General features: G+C 48.2%; 1 protein-coding gene across 8 annotated transcripts in view; it reads left to right on the plus strand.

The window, feature by feature from the left end:
• huwe1 (HECT, UBA and WWE domain containing E3 ubiquitin protein ligase 1) overlaps positions 1-10,124 on the plus strand; it is a 217,123-nt gene extending 206,999 nt beyond the window's left edge. For all 8 annotated transcript variants that reach the window (XM_060822431.1, XM_060822430.1, XM_060822435.1 and 5 more), the window contains 7 exons: positions 968-1,108; positions 1,768-2,055; positions 3,932-4,037; positions 5,689-5,806; positions 5,961-6,142; positions 7,109-7,299; positions 9,077-10,124. In XM_060822431.1, the coding sequence (XP_060678414.1) occupies positions 968-1,108; positions 1,768-2,055; positions 3,932-4,037; positions 5,689-5,806; positions 5,961-6,142; positions 7,109-7,299; positions 9,077-9,179 (1,129 nt within the window). In that variant the 3' untranslated portion in view covers positions 9,180-10,124. The remainder of the gene's footprint in view (positions 1-967; positions 1,109-1,767; positions 2,056-3,931; positions 4,038-5,688; positions 5,807-5,960; positions 6,143-7,108; positions 7,300-9,076) is intronic.
• Positions 10,125-15,886: the final 5,762 nt, after the last annotated feature.

Raw genomic sequence — 15,886 nt, forward strand, 5'->3', positions numbered from 1 at the left:
GCCTCATCCTTTCCTCATACGATCTTCCTACCATACCAGGCAACATCCTGGTAAACCTCCTCTGCACCTGTTCCAGTGCCTCCACATCCTTCCGATAGTATGGCGATCAAACCTGCACACAATACTCCAGATGCGGCCGCACCAGAGTCTTATACAACTGCAACATGACCTCCGGACTCTGGAACTCAATTCCTCCACCAATAAAAGCCAGTACACCATATGCCGCATTCACAGCACTATTTACCTGGGTGGCAACTTTCAGAGATCTATGTACATGGACACCAAGATCCCTCTGCTCATCCACACATCCAAATCATTTCTATCAGTAACAAACAGCAGTGGACCCAGCACACCACTGGTCACAGCCTCCAGTCCGTGAAACAACCCTCCACCACCATCATCAGTCTTCTACCTTCATGTCAAATTTGTATCCAATTGGCCAGCGTTCCCGGATCCCACAAGACCTAACCTTACTAACCGATCTACCATGCGGAACCTTATCGAATGCCTTGCTGAGATCCACATAAACAACGCCTGTTGCTCTGCCTTCATCAGTCGTCTTACTCGTTTCTTCAAAAAGTTAAAAATACACAATTTCCCCCACGGTCTACCCCAAATCAGTCCTCGTCTTTCCACGTACATGTCCATCCTGTCCCTCAGAGTCCCCTCCTCCAACTTGCCCACCACTGATGTCAGGTTCACCGGACTATAGTTCCCTGGCTTTTCCTTAAGTAATGGCACCAGATTAGCCAGCCTCCAGTCTTCCGGCACCTCATCTGTAGCTAGTGATGCTAGGGGCGCCATCAGTCACCTTCCTAGCTTCCCACAGAGTTCTGGGATTTACCTGACTGGGAGTTGGGATCCGGTATCCAGGCCCTACCGTATATCCTCCTGGATCTCCCTCTGGCCGAGCAGTGACCTTTTGTCACCGAATTGCTGACGTACCTGCTCTGCTTCCTTTGCGCAGGTACTTTCGTCAAGAGTTAGAGCGGTTGGACGAAGGAATCCGAAAGGAAGACTTGGCAGTGCACGTGAGGAGGGACCACGTCTTTGAGGATTCGTACCGGGAGCTCCACAGGAAGTCCCCTGAAGAGATGAAGAACCGGCTGTAAGCTGCTATCTGTCTCAAACCTCTTCTCTTCAAAAGCTGAGAGTGGAGGCCTTGGGTAGTTTGGTATCACCCCTCTGCTCCTTGTTTCCAATCCTGGGTGGGTACTGTGCACCGTCTGCTTTCCCGAGCTACCTTGAACAGTCTGTGGTGCTGCTGCTGGCACTGTTCCCCAGTGGTCCCCATTTCCATACTTCCTGTTGCAGCTGAATCTCAGCCTCCGCTCGGAGACTCTTTCCGTTTGCCACTCGGTGAGAATTTCCCAGGGCAGGAGAGACTCCTGGGGCTGCTGAGGAATCACCCCTCTTGTGTGCGAGCAATCCCAAGTGGGAGGCAGAACGAACCCTGAGCGGGGTGTCTGTTTATCCAATACAGGAGATTGGGCCTCCAACCAGAGAGTGAGATTAGAGTGGCACTCGATGGATGATTCACCTTTTGTCAGTTGAACAATGTTTTCATTGCACGCTGTATCACTTTCTTGACCTGAATGTGTGTGTTTTTCTCTGTACTTGTCTTGCCTTTCCGTCCTCTGGAGTGTAGGTGTGTTGGCCCCAAACCCGTAAGCTGCTTAGTGTTTTTGTGAGGTGCAGAGTGGTGTGGGACAGTCAAATCCCCACAGCCCTCCAGCTCTGAATCTCGATGGTTTCGCTCTCCTGCAGGTACATTGTGTTCGAAGGGGAGGAGGGGCAGGATGCTGGTGGCCTACTGCGGGAATGGTACATGATTATCTCGAGGGAAATGTTCAACCCCATGTACGCGCTGTTCAGGACATCGCCAGGTGACCGCGTCACATACACCATCAACCCGTCGTCGCACTGTAACCCCAACCACCTCAGCTACTTCAAGTTTGTGGGCCGCATTGTGGCCAAGGCAGTCTATGACAACCGCCTGCTGGAGTGCTACTTCACCCGCTCCTTCTACAAACACATCCTTGGCAAATCAGTCAGGTACGCTCACTGGGGTTCACTCCCGCAAGAGGGTGGACAGACGGGCAGCAGAAGCTGTGGAGAAACTCAGCAGGTCAGGCAGCACCTGCAGAGAAACAGAGACTGAGTTAACATCTCGAGTCCCCGTGAACGGGGGGGGGTGGGACAGAGGGAGTGAGTGCCCAGAGTGAAAGACGAAGGGAGTGCTTGTGATGAGAAAGGAGTGACTGTGCTGTAAAATAGGTGTTAATGACGGGTGGCGATAGTGGAAAGTAGACAGGGTGAGTGCTGGTTGAATCAAAATGCAGGCCAGAGGTCATGCTCTGAAGTAGTGCTGTTAAAAGTTAGATACTGTTCCCCCGCCTTGCATTGGGCTTCACTAGAATACTGCGAAGTGGCCCAGGACCAAAGTGTTAGCAAGACAGTATTGAAATGATTAGTGCCTGGAGAGGCCAGGTAATTCCTCCCAACGCAGCGCAAGTATCTGCCAAGCAGTCATCCAAGCTGCATTTGGGGAAGGAGGGTGCGGTCAGAGGAGGCGAGTGTTGCACAGTTTACAATTGCATGGAAAGGTGCCATGGGGGAAGGTGGACAGGTGTTGGTGAGGAATCACAGGAACACTGCAGTGGCTTGGACACAGCAGCCCCTACACAACGCTGACCGAGGAGGGGAAAAAGCTTTCTGTTTGTGGTATCCCGCTGAAGATTGCAGAAATGGTGGAGGATGAGTCTTTGACTGATGGGGTGGAAAGTGACGATAATGGGAGAAAGGATGGGATGGAGAGAAAAGAATGGGGGCAGAAGTACAGGAGATGGGTCAGACATGGCTGAGTGCCCTGTGTAACTTGGAGAGTCCTTGGTTGAGCCATGAGGATACGTCAGAAGCACCCATGTAGGTCGGTGCCGTCATGCTTTCTGTCAGAGTATTTCCATTCTCCCAGATTCTCCATCTCTCGTCGTTTCTTTTCAAATGTAGTTATGGAAACTGAGGAGACGAGGAAAGGAAGGGGAGGGCAAACTCTGAGGTGGACCAGGTGAAAGTTGAGACAAGGATGGAAGTCAGAAACAAAATGTTGGTATTTTTCCAATTTTGGATGAGAGCAGGAAGCAACTGCGATTACATCGTTGAAGTACTGGGGAGGGAACCCAAGTAGGACTGGAACAAAGAATGTTCCACATACTCAGTAAATACATAACTGGGACCCTGTGTGGTTAACCATACCTACCACTTCCATTTGGAGAAAGTGGACCAATGAATGTGCCTATTAACAAGTTGCTTCAGGGTAACTATTCAACAGGCAGCACCTCCAGCAGTCAGGCACTCCCTCAGTTCTGGGTTTGGGCCTGGAGTCAATTATTGAGTCCTTTTGGGGTGGGGTTTGGAGTCGGGTGAGGTTGCTCCCCACCAGGGCACCATTGAATGTAACGTGGGGTGATTCAGGGGTCGTCTGGCATTCATCGGATCCTGCTGCTGCTGCTGGCCCCAAAGGTGGTGTGTTGCTGCCCGAAGGTGGAAGAGCTGTTAGATTGCAGTGGGTGTACCCTGAGCAGTTTGGAGCACGACAGAGTTATTTAGTTACATCAGAGAGGCGAGGGGAGGTTAGGCACACTGACACATTCCTCTCCTGCAGACTGATGCCTGTGAGGAACGCGGGAGAGCCCTGAATGTTTTGTGACTGTGTGTTTTGGGCCATCACGAACAACCCAGAGTGGTCACAGGTTAAAGGCCAGGCATGTCCCTGCAGAATGAGGGGGGGGGCGGCTGAGGATGGAGCTGTCCAAAACCAGGCTTCTGGGCACATGCTGCATCTGAGGGGACAGGCTCGCTAGCTCAGGACGGGCATGAAGCCGCACTTCACGGGGAGCCTGGCTTTGTAAACACTTGCTTCTTGTCGCAGGTACACAGACATGGAAAGTGAAGATTACCATTTTTACCAAGGGCTGGTCTACCTGCTGGAGAATGATGTTTCTACCCTGGGCTACGAACTCACCTTCAGTACAGAGGTATGGACAGACTCGGCACATTTCCCCAAGCAGTCTGATACAGGATAGAAATCGCGCCCTTCACCCCTCTTACTATCTCTTCATCAGTCTAACTGCTCTCTCCCCCTCACTCCTCACTCCCTTTAATATTCCACTCTCCTCCTCACTCCCTTTAATATCCCACCCAGTCTAACCTCACTCTCCCCCCCCCTCACTCCCTGCTCCCTTTAATATCCCACCCAGTCTAATACCACTCCCACCCACCTCCCCATTCCCTGCACCCTTTAAGTTCCTTCCCAGTCTAATCCCAGTATCCTGTTTACTCTCCTTATCTTTAGCTCAATCTTCCCTGTATTATCCCCCTTTCTTAATAAAAAACTATTTGTTCAGGGAATTCCACCCGCATACAAGTGGGATGTGAACAGGAGGACAGTGTGGTTGGAGATCAGACTAGAGAAGGGAGATGTTGCTAAAATCACACAATACACTAGTCCGATCGCATCTGGAATAATGTGAATGGATTTGAGGCCTGTTGTTTTTTTAAGGAAAGGCAAACTAGCATTAGTGGCAGTCCAGAGATGGTCCTAGGTGTGGAGGGACTGTCTCATGAGGCGAGGATGGGCAAGTGCTCGCCGGAGTTTAGACTGAGAGGTGACCTTACTGAAGCGGACAGTACTCTTTGAGAACTTGGGAGGGTGGATATGGAGAGGCTATTTCCCCTTGTGGGAGAGAGTAGGTCCAGAGGGGCATCATCTCAGAGTAAGGGGTCTCCAATTGAAGGCAGAACTGAAGAATTTCCTCTTTTGGGGGTGGTGTTTCTTTACTGTAGTGGGATGTTGAGGCTGAGGCATTAGATAAGATTCCCTACAGTGTGGAAACAGGCCCTTCGGCCCAACCAGCCCACACCGACCCTCCGAAGAGTAACCCATCCAGACCCATTTCCCTCTGACTAATGCACCTGACTAAGCATGGCCAATTTACCTGACCTGCACATCTTTGGACTGTGGGAGGAAACCGGAGCACCCGGAGGAAACCCACGCAGACACGGGGAGAATGTGCAAACTCCACACAGACAGTCTCCCAAGGCCAGAATTGAACCTGGGTTCCTGGCGCTGTGAGGCAGCAGTGCTAACCACTGAGCCTCCGTGCTGCCCCAAACACTTATGACCCAGACGTGATTTGAACACGCAGCCTTCTGACCTGGAGTCAGGTATATTTAAGGCTGAGGTAGACTTTTCTTTGAGAGGCAAAGATGAGGACTGCAGATGCTGGAGACCAGAGTTTAGATCAGAGTGGTGCTGGAAAAGCGCAGCATCCAAGGAGCAGGAAAATCGACGTTTCGGGCAAAAGCCCTTCATCAGGAATAGAGGCAGGAAGCCTCCAGAGAGGAGGCTTTTCTTTAAGTGATTCAAGGGTGATCAGATCAGCCATGAGTTTTTTGAATAACAGAGCTGAATGGACTGGTTCTCCTATGGTCTCATCGATTGGACAAGGTTGGATTGACTCGAGGAGCAGGCTTGAGGGCACTGCAAGTGTTTGAGAGCCTGTGGCTGGGGCTGGGATAGTTGGAAAGTGGACGATGCCTTTGGGTCAACAGCAGGGCCATGCCCTTTGACCTGCACAACCTCCTGAGGCACCAAAAGGTGAAAGCACTGTTTTGCTTCCATGACAGGTGCAGGAGTTTGGAGTGTGCGAGGTACGGGAGCTGAAACCAAACGGAGCGCACATTGTTGTAACTGAAGAAAATAAGAAAGAATATGTCCACCTGGTTTGTCAGATGAAGATGACCGGTAAGTGAGGCATTTTGGCCAGGTTTGTTACCCATGGCTGGGAAATGGAGGAGGAGAGAGCAATCCTGACTGAGCATAAATACTGTCTGTGCAGAGGCAAGTGCTTTTCTGGTAAAGATCTTGATTTGAGTTTTTCGTGTGTGTCTTGGGGCAGGTGCCATTCGGAAACAGCTGGCTGCCTTCTTGGAAGGCTTTTACGAGATTATTCCGAAGAGGCTGATCTCCATTTTCACCGAGCAGGAGCTGGAGCTTCTCATTTCGGGATTGCCGACGATTGACATCGACGACTTGAAAGCAAACACAGAATACCACAAGTACCAGGTTAACTCGATACAGGTGAGGCCCAAAGGAGTCATCCTCGCCTGCCCACGCTGTTAGTGAGTGCTGTGCTCTCCACATCCAGTCAGAACGGTCACTGCCTTTCTGTTAGGGCCAAAACCGTGCCACCTGTATTTTACAGGAACACATCAACCTGTTCATGCATGTGTCGGCGAGAGCATAATCACTGAGGTACTGGTGGGGACAGGTCTGTCCCTGTATAACACTGGGGTACAGTACTGGTGGGGGACTGGTCTGACTTGTATAACACTGGGGTACAGTACTGGTGGGGACAGGTCTGTCCCTGTATAACACTGGGGTACAGTACTGGTGGGGACAGGTCTGTCCCTGTATAACACTGGGGTACAGTACTGGTGGGGACTGGTCTGTCCCTGTATAACACTGGCGTACAGTACTGGTGGGGACAGGTCTGTCACTGTATAACACTGGGGTACAGTACTGGTGGGGACAGGTCTGTCCCTGTATAACACTGGGGTACAGTACTGGTGGGGACAGGTCTGTCCCTGTATAACACTGGGGTACAGTACTGGTGGGGGACTGGTCTGTCCTGTATAACACTGGGGTACAGTACTGGTGGGGACAGGTCTGTCACTGTATAACACTGGGGTACAGTACTGGTGGGGACAGGTCTGGGGTGGGTGGTGGGGTGCAGCCAGAGCCAGTTAATTGGTATGCTGTATGCGTGCAGGTATTTTAGCACTTTCTAGGTCCGTTTGGAATGAAAGCTCCTGAAACCGAGAGGATGTAAGTGTTGCCCCACTGGGGGCCAGTATTATTCGTGTCCTGCTGTTCACTGGATGTTACAGTATCTCTAAGTTATCACACTGCCCAAGGAGGCCATTCTGTCCCTTGTCTCTGTACTGACATTCACTACTTGATGACTGGATAGGACGATGTGCATTGGGTGGGCAGGCGTCCCTGCCCATGTTAAATATGTTTCACAGCACCATCTATCACCCACAGATTCAGTGGTTCTGGCGGGCACTGCGCTCCTTTGACCAGGCTGATCGTGCCAAGTTCCTGCAGTTTGTCACCGGCACCTCCAAAGTCCCACTCCAGGGCTTTGCTGCCTTAGAAGGAATGAATGGCATCCAGAAATTCCAGATTCACCGAGATGATCGCTCCACTGACCGGTTACCCTCTGCTCACACTTGGTAAGGATTCAGCGCGGTGCTGTGTCTCTGAGATGTTTTTAACTGAGGCAGTGTCCAAGCCACACGTTCTGTCAGGAGTGCTGCAGTGTCAGAGGTGCCCGTTTGTAGTCCTTAAACCGAGACCCCCCCAATTTTTAAATTTTGAAGCCAAATCACTACTTTCTCGTGTTGATGTGCTGTTTATGAGAGCTTACTGTGCCTAAACTGGGGATCGCATTTCTGATACTACAGTGTGCCTGGAAACACGTCCTTTTAAGAATGTGGGAAGAGGAGGCCATTCAATCTGTCAAGCCCATCCTGCTGATTAGCCACTTCAATGCTTTTCGCTCACCTCATGAACCTTTCACCACTGATAATCGGAAATCTATCAATCTCCACTCTAAATATATTCAAAGGCTCAGCTCCCACAGCCCTCTGGGGTAGAGAACTCTAAAGGTTCATCCCTCATCTCATCAGTATCTCAGTTATATTTTCAGTTGTGGCCCCTGGTTCCAGAGCTATACGTTTGAAATGCTTTGGAACACACAGGTGCTGGAGAAATGCCAAGGTCTTTTCTCGCTCTTTCACTTTACCTAACCATGTGGTGTATTGAAGTTCTATCGTACTGCAGTTGTACTACTTAAACCAAAACCTGTGGGAGCAAGAGAGGCCATTGATGCCTGTCATTCAGTGAGATCGTGGCTGATTCAATTACCAATCTGCCACGGATTCCCTTCTCCTGTTAAACAGGTCTAACCAGTTAGTAAATCTAATTTGCCTTGCCCCGCTCCTCATCAAATCAAACAGCTTAAGTCTTAATGCATAGAGCATTTCCAGTAAATTGGAGGAATTAGCTCTGTGAGTAGATATAGCTGAGATTACAGAGACGTGGCTGCAGGGTGACCAACTGTACTGAATATCCAGGTGTGTTCAGTTTTTTGGAAGGATGGACAGAGGTCAAGGAGATGGAGTAGCATTGCTAGTTAAAGAGACCGTTAATGCAATAGTAAGGAAGGATATTAGCTCAGCTGAGGTGGAATTTGTATGGGTAGAGCTGAAAAACACCAAGAGGTAGAAGCCAGAGATGGGGTTTGGATAACACAACACTCCCCCCAACCCCCAAACACTCCTGGTAATGGTGGGGGAGGACATCAAACAGGGAATTAGAGATGCAAGCACTAGTGCATCTGTAATAATGGACAACTTTAGTCTGTGTATAGATTGAGCAAATCACATCAGTAACAATACCGTAGAGGAATTTGTGGCGTGTCTCCTGCTCTCCAGCATGAGGAATCAGGTAGAGAACAGGACATCTTAGATTGGGAATTGTGTAATGAGAAAAGAATAATTGACAGCCCTGGGTGTAATCAGCCCCTTGGGGAAGAGTGAGCATAACATGATAGAATTCCACATGAAGATAGAATCAACTGTGTCAACTCTGAGAGATTCCTCTGAATCTGAACAGAGGAAACTACAACGGTGAGAGGTGTGAGCTGGCTAGGATGCATTACTTGGGGATTATGGTAGAAAGACAATGGCAAACAGGGAAAGAGCTCGAGGAGGAACTGCAGCAATTGCCCACTCCTGTCTGGCACCAAAATTAAATTGGGAAGTTATCTGGATTATGGTTAATAAGGGAAATTAGGGATAGTGTTAGATCCAAGGAAGGGACGTACAAATTAGCCAGAATAGAAAAGCAACAGACTTGAGGATTGGGATCAGTTTAGATGTCAGTAAAGGGAGAACAAAGGGATTGATTATCTGACCCTTCTCAGCTTTTCCTATTCCTCCTCCTCAGCTTTAACCAACTGGACCTCCCAGTGTACGAGAGCTACGAGAAACTGCGTCACATGCTGCTGCTCGCGATACAGGAGTGTTCGGAAGGATTTGGCCTTGCCTGAAAGCTTCGCAATTGAAGGAAGGAATGAATGAACGAGCAAATGATCAGCGGAATATTGAGAAATTAAAAGGCAGTGCGCAACAGGAGAATATTTTTTAACAAGACTGTAAAATGTGTGTAACTTGGGTCTCCTTGGACTGACCTTAGTGGACTTCAAAAAAAAACACGTTATGAAAAGGCACTGCCTGTGCTGAGTGGATTTCTAGAGTGAGCGCTTCACACAGGGACAAACAATACAGACTTTGGAATTTTTGTTTTCATTCTCCCCTCCCTCCCCAATCCCTTCCACCTCCGAATCCTCCTCCATCACTCTATTAAGTTGCATCATTTTTGTGTGTGCGTGTGTGTGTGTGCGTGCGCACGCGTACACCAATGCCTGCACCCACACGTTCTTGGATTATCTTGACTTGCACATGGGTGGGATCAGGGTGGGTGGGGGGGCGGGGGGAAGGGAGAAGAGGATTTTTTTTTAAAAAGAGAAACATGGAGGGAATTCCATCATAAAAATAATTGGCTCCGGTGTTGCTAACTCAGTAGCAGAGACCACTTGTTCTGACGTCACTTTCCACTATGCTGTTTGTCTCGTTCTTTTGTTTATCTCTGTATCCATGCAAATATTGAAGATGTAAATAAATATTGCAAGTTTTGATCCACAGGTGGCCCTATACAGCAGTGGACTGAAGACCTGCCGGCAAGAGGTCAGGGGTTATATTTGTGAATCATGGCAAGGCGTTAGCTTTTAACCGGATCCCCCATTTAATCGCAGTGAGACGAGGCGCGCATTGTGATGCGAGCGGGAGGGGAGACGGCGTGAGGAAGAAAGCATAAAGTTGTAAAATATGTGCAAAAACAAAAAAGTCACTAGCCAAGTTCATGCTTTTTTCATATTTATTCGTTTAGACTTTTTGGAAAATTCTGGAATAAATAAAAAGCTGGTTTGATTTACTTCAACATTTGAATGTTTAAAAAGGAGAGAGAGAGAAGAAAAGGGAACTTCTGGTTCTGATCTCAGAATTTTGAATGCGACCTCTGTCCTTTTTTTTGCCTGTGTCTTGATATCCAAGTGTGCAAGAGGGAGGGAGGGGGTTCTGTTATGCCCATTAGTACTTTGGACAAAGGAAAAAAAAACTATACAAAGAAGATTCATTAAAGGTTTAGTTTGAAAAACATTTTTAGTCTGTCATTCTGTGCTGTAGGCTGTCGAGGCTTTTCCAATAGCGTAAAAAGAGTAGGAGGATATGAAAACATCTGTGCTGCAGAGGAAGGCATTTGGTCCATCCATAAGACCATAATTGTGTCTATCCTAGGAAAAGCCATCCAATCTAATCCCACTTTCAAGGTTTCCTCGGGCTAGGGTTCTAGATTACAGCTATTTTCTGGTTGGAATATTTCTTCATAATCCCCTGCCAATCCTTGATTTAAAAGAGAGTTTTCTATAAATGTGACTTTGGGCAACTCCGTTCGATCAGACTGCCCCTTTGCCAATGCAAACAACCTCAGCTGATCCTATTTATTTTTATGCATTCACGAGATGTGAGTGTAGCTGGCTGGGCCCAGTATTTATTATCGATCCTTAATTGCCCAGAGGACGGTTCAGAGTCGATTACGTCTGTGATTCTGGTGTCAGGGAGAATGGCGGTTTCCTTCCTTTAAAGGACATTAATGAACAGGTGGGGTTTTTTCTGACAATCAGCAACACATTCATGGTTTTCATTCGACTCTTAATTCCAGAATTATTTTAATCACCGTCTGCCATTAGTGGGATTCGAACCCAGGTCCCCAGCACATTACCTGTGTCTTTAGATTAATAATGCAATGTTAATAGCACAAAGGCCATTGCCTCCCCTTACACCAGATTGCTAATATTTACCATTCCCAGTGCCACCCCATCATTAAATCTCCCTCGACATTGAGAGATTGCACGTGTCCTGTAATGCAGAGGCTGGAACTGTCGGCAGTGTCCTGTCATGATTGACCCAGAACTCGAGCAGCATTGTTGTTGGAGAGTGCACGGCAGGGCCTTCTGGTCTTGCCCCTCCCAACCTGCGCAAGTGAATCCCTCGACCCCACTGTTCATTCACTCTTTGAGGATGGTAAGCACCTCCTCTTCTACCCATCTCTTATGATACCTCGTGCAGCTCCTACGCTTTAGCCACTGCAGTCGGGTTGCCACTTTAGTCTTTTCCCCATTTATTCTCTTGCATTTTAAGAATTTATGAAGTGTTGTCTCAGATTTTTTTTTAAAACTAGCCTGTATTTCTTTCATACCTTCTCTTCACTTTCCCTGATTTCCTTTTTGAGTTTTAGTTCTGTGGTTTCTACACTTCTCCTGTAAGCAGTGTCCAAGTCTTGAACTCTTACTTTTTGGTCTACCCCTGCACTTGAACATCTTTTGTCACTCAAGGGGGAGGTATTGAAGGAACAGTCACAGTTCAACACGGAAACAAACCTTTCAGTCCAACTCATCCATGCTCACCAGATATCCTAAATTAATCTAGTCCCTGTTTTTAGATTAGATTACTAGATTACTTACAGTGTGGAAACAGGCCCTTCGGCCCAACAAGTCCACACCTACCCGCCGAAGCGCAACCCACCCATACCCCTTACCTAACACTACGGGCAATTTAGCATGGCCAATTCACCTGACCCGCACATCTTTGGACTGTGGGAGGAAACCGGAGCACCTGGAGGAAACCCACGCAGACACGGGGAGAACGTGCAAACTCCACACAGTCAGTCGCCTGAGGCGGGAATTGAACCCAGGTCCCTGGCGCTGTGAGGCAGCAGTGCTAACCACTGTGCCACCGTGCCACCCACGGTGGTTCTGTTAGAACATAGAAGGATACAGCGCAGTACAGGCCCTTCGGCCCTCGATGTTGCGCCGACCGAATCCTACCTAACCTATACTAGCCCAATAACTTCCAAATGCCTATCCAATGCCCGCTTAAATGACCATAAAGAAGGAGAGTTCACCACTGATACAGGCAGGGCATTCCATGAACTCTCAACCCGCTGTGTGAAGAATCTACCCCTAACATCTGTCCTATACCTACCACCCCTTAATTTAAAGCTATGTCCCCTAGTAACACCTGACTCCATTAGCGGTAAAAGGATCTTAGTATCTACCCTATCTAAACCCCTAATCATCTTATACACTTCTATCAGATCTCCCCTAAACCTTCTCTTCTCCAATGAGAACAGCCCCAAGCGCCTCAGCCTTTCCTCATAAGATTTTCCTACCATTCCAGGCAACATCCTGGTAAACCTCCTCTGCACTCGTTCTAAAGCTTCCACATCCTTCCTATAGTATGGCGACCAAAACTGCACACAATACTCCAGATGAGGCCTCACCAGAGTCTTATACAACTGCAACATGACCTCAGGACTCCGGATCTCAATTCCTCTGCCAATAAAGCCCAGTACACCATATGCCTTCCTCACAGCACTATTTACCTGGGTGACAACTTTCAGAGATCTGTGTACATGGACACCAAGATCCCTCTGCTCATCCACACTACCAAGTAGCCTACCATTAGCCCAGTAATCCATCATCTTGTTATTCCTACCAAAGTGAACGACTTCGCACTTAGCTACATTGAATTCCATTTGCCACATTTCCGCCCAGCTCTGCAACTTATCTATATCCCGCTGTAACCTACCACTTCCTTCCTCACTATCCACAACTCCACTGACTTTTGTGTCATCCGCAAACTTGCTTACCCAGCTTTCAAGTCCTTCCTCTAGATCATTTATAAAGATAACAAAAAGCAATGGTCCCAAAACAGATCCTTGTGGTACACCGCTAGTAACTGCACTCCAAGATGAACATAATCCATCAACTACTACCCTCTGTCTCCTTCCAGCCAGCCAATTCCTAATCCAAACCTCTAATGTATCCTCAATGCCATACCTCCGAAGTTTTAGCATTAGCCTACCATGGGGAACCTTATCGAACGCCTTACTAAAATCCATATACACAACATCTACTGCTTTACCCTCATCCACTTCCTTAGTCACCTTCTCAAAGAACTCAATAAGGTTTGTGAGGCACGACCTGCCCTTCACAAAACCATGCTGGCTATCCCTGATCACGTTATTCCTACCCAGATGTTCATAAATCTTATCCCTTACCATTCTCTCTAAGACTTTGCCCACCACTGAAGTCAGACTCACTGGCCTATAGTTACTAGGGCTATCCCTACTCCCTTTCTTGAACAATGGGACCACATTCGCTATCCTCCAGTCCTCTGGTACTATTCCCGTTGACAACGACGACATAAAAATCCAGGCCAATGGCTCTGCTATCTCCTCCCTAGCTTCCCATAGGATCCTGGGGTAAATGCCATCAGGCCCAGGAGACTTATCTATATTCATCCTTTCCAATATTCCCAAAACCTCTTCCCTGCATATTTCCAGGGCATCCATTCTAATTATTTGTGATTCCATATTCACATCAGCAACAGTGTCCTGTTCCTGAGTGAATACTGATGAAAAGTACTGATTTAATGTCTCTCCAATCTCCTCCGCCTCCACACACAACTTCCCACTATTATCCTTGACTGGACCGATACCTACCCTAGTCATCCTTTTATTCTTGACATACCTATAGAAAGCCTTTGGGTTTTCCCTAATCCTACCAGCTAAAGACTTTTCATGTCCCCTTCTCGCTTCTCTTAGCTCCCTCTTTAGCTCCTTCCTGGCTACCTTATAACTCTCAATCGCCCCTACTGAACCTTCACGCCTCATCTTTACATATGCCGCCTTCTTCCCTTTCACAAGGGACTCCAATTCCTTACTAAACCACGGCTGCCTCACAAGGCCCTTTACACCATGCCTGACTGGTACATACCTATTGAGGACACGCAGTAGCTGCTCCTTGAACAATCCCCACATCTCATTAGTGTTGTTGTGGTTCTGTTCGCCAAGCTGGGAGTTTGTGTTGCAGACGTTTCGTCCCCTGTCTAGGTGACATCCTCAGTGCTTGGGAGCCTTCTGTGAAGCACTTCTGTGATCTTGCCTCCCCCATTTGTAGTGGTTTGAATCTGCCGCTTCCAGTTGTCAGTTCCAGCTGTCCGCTGCAGTGGTCGGTATATTGGGTCCAGGTCGATGTGCTTATTGATTGAATCTGTGGATGAGTGCCATGCCTCTAGGAATTCCCTGGCTGTTCTCTGTTTGGCTTGTCCTATAATAGTAGTGTTGTCCCAGTCGAATTCATGTTGCTTGTCATCTGCGTGTGTGGCTACTAAGGATAGCTGGTTGTGTCGTTTCGTGGCTAGTTGGTGTTCATGGATGCGGATCGTTAGCTGTCTTCCTGTTTGTCCTATGTAGTGTTTTGTGCAGTCCTTGCATGGGATTTTGTACACTACATTGGTTTTGCTCATGCTGGGTATCGGGTCCTTTGTCCTGGTGAGTTGTCTGAGAGTGGCTGTTGGTTTGTGTGCTGTTATGAGTCCTAGTGGTCGTAGTAGTCTGGCTGTCCGTTCAGCAATGCTCCTGATGTATGGTAGTGTGGCTAGTCCTTTGGGTTGTGGCATGTCCTCGTTCCGTTGTCTTTCCCTTAGGCATCTGTTGATGAAAGTGCGCGGGTATCCGTTTTTGGCGAATACATTGTAGAGGTGTTGTTCTTCCTCTTTTTGCAGTTCTGGTGTACTGCAGTGTGTTGTGGCCCTTTTGAATAGTGTCTTGATGCAACTTCTTTTGTGTGTGTTGGGGCGGTTGCTTTCGTAGTTCAGGACTTGGTCTGTGTGTGTGTGTGTGGCTTTCCTGTATCTAGTCCCATTTGCCAGCACTTAGCCTATATCCCTCTAATGCCTTCCTATTCATATACCCATCCAGATGCCGTTTAAATGTACCAGCCTCCACCACTTCCTCCGGCAGCTCATTCCATACACGCACCACCTCTGAGTGAAAATGTTGTCCTTCAGGTCCCTTTTTAAATCTTGCCCCTCTCACCCTAAACCTATGGCCTCTAGTTTTGGACTCCCTTACCCTGGGAAAAGACCTTAGCTATTCACCCTTTTCCTCATGATTTTAAGATCACCCCTGAACCTCTGACACTCCAGGGAAAGCTGCCCCAGCAGTATTCAGCCTCTCCCTTTAGCTCCAACCCTGACAACATTCTTTTAAATCCTTTCTGAACCCTCTCAAGTTTAGCAACATCCTTCCTGTAGCAGGGAGATCAGAATTGCACGCAATATTCCAAAAGTGGCCTAAACAATGAGCTGCAACATGACTGAGATTAGATTACATTCCCTACAGTGTGGAAACAAGCCCTGAGACCCAACAAGTCCACATTGACCCTCTGAAGAGTAACCCACCCAGACCCATTTCCCTCTGACTAATGCACCTAACACTACAGGCAATTTAGCATGGCCAATTTACCTGACCTGCATATCTTTGGATGGTGGGAGAAAACCCACGCAGACACAAGGAGAATGTGCAAACTCCACACAGACAGTCTCCCAAGGCTGGAATCGAACCTGGGACCCTGGTGCTGCGAGGCAGCAGTGCTAACCACTGAGCCACCCACAGATCCCTTTTTCATTCAAAGTCACATGACCTCCCAACTCCTCAGTGCACTGACCACTAAAGGTAAGCGTGCCAAACGCAGCCTTAACCACCCTGCCTACCTGCGACTCCACTTTCAAGGAACAATGCACCTGCAACCCAAGGTTTCTATGTTTGGCGATACTCCCCAGGACCCTACCA

This window comes from Hemiscyllium ocellatum, unplaced genomic scaffold (assembly GCF_020745735.1).
Source record: "Hemiscyllium ocellatum isolate sHemOce1 unplaced genomic scaffold, sHemOce1.pat.X.cur. R, whole genome shotgun sequence".
Lineage (NCBI taxonomy): Eukaryota > Metazoa > Chordata > Chondrichthyes > Orectolobiformes > Hemiscylliidae > Hemiscyllium > Hemiscyllium ocellatum.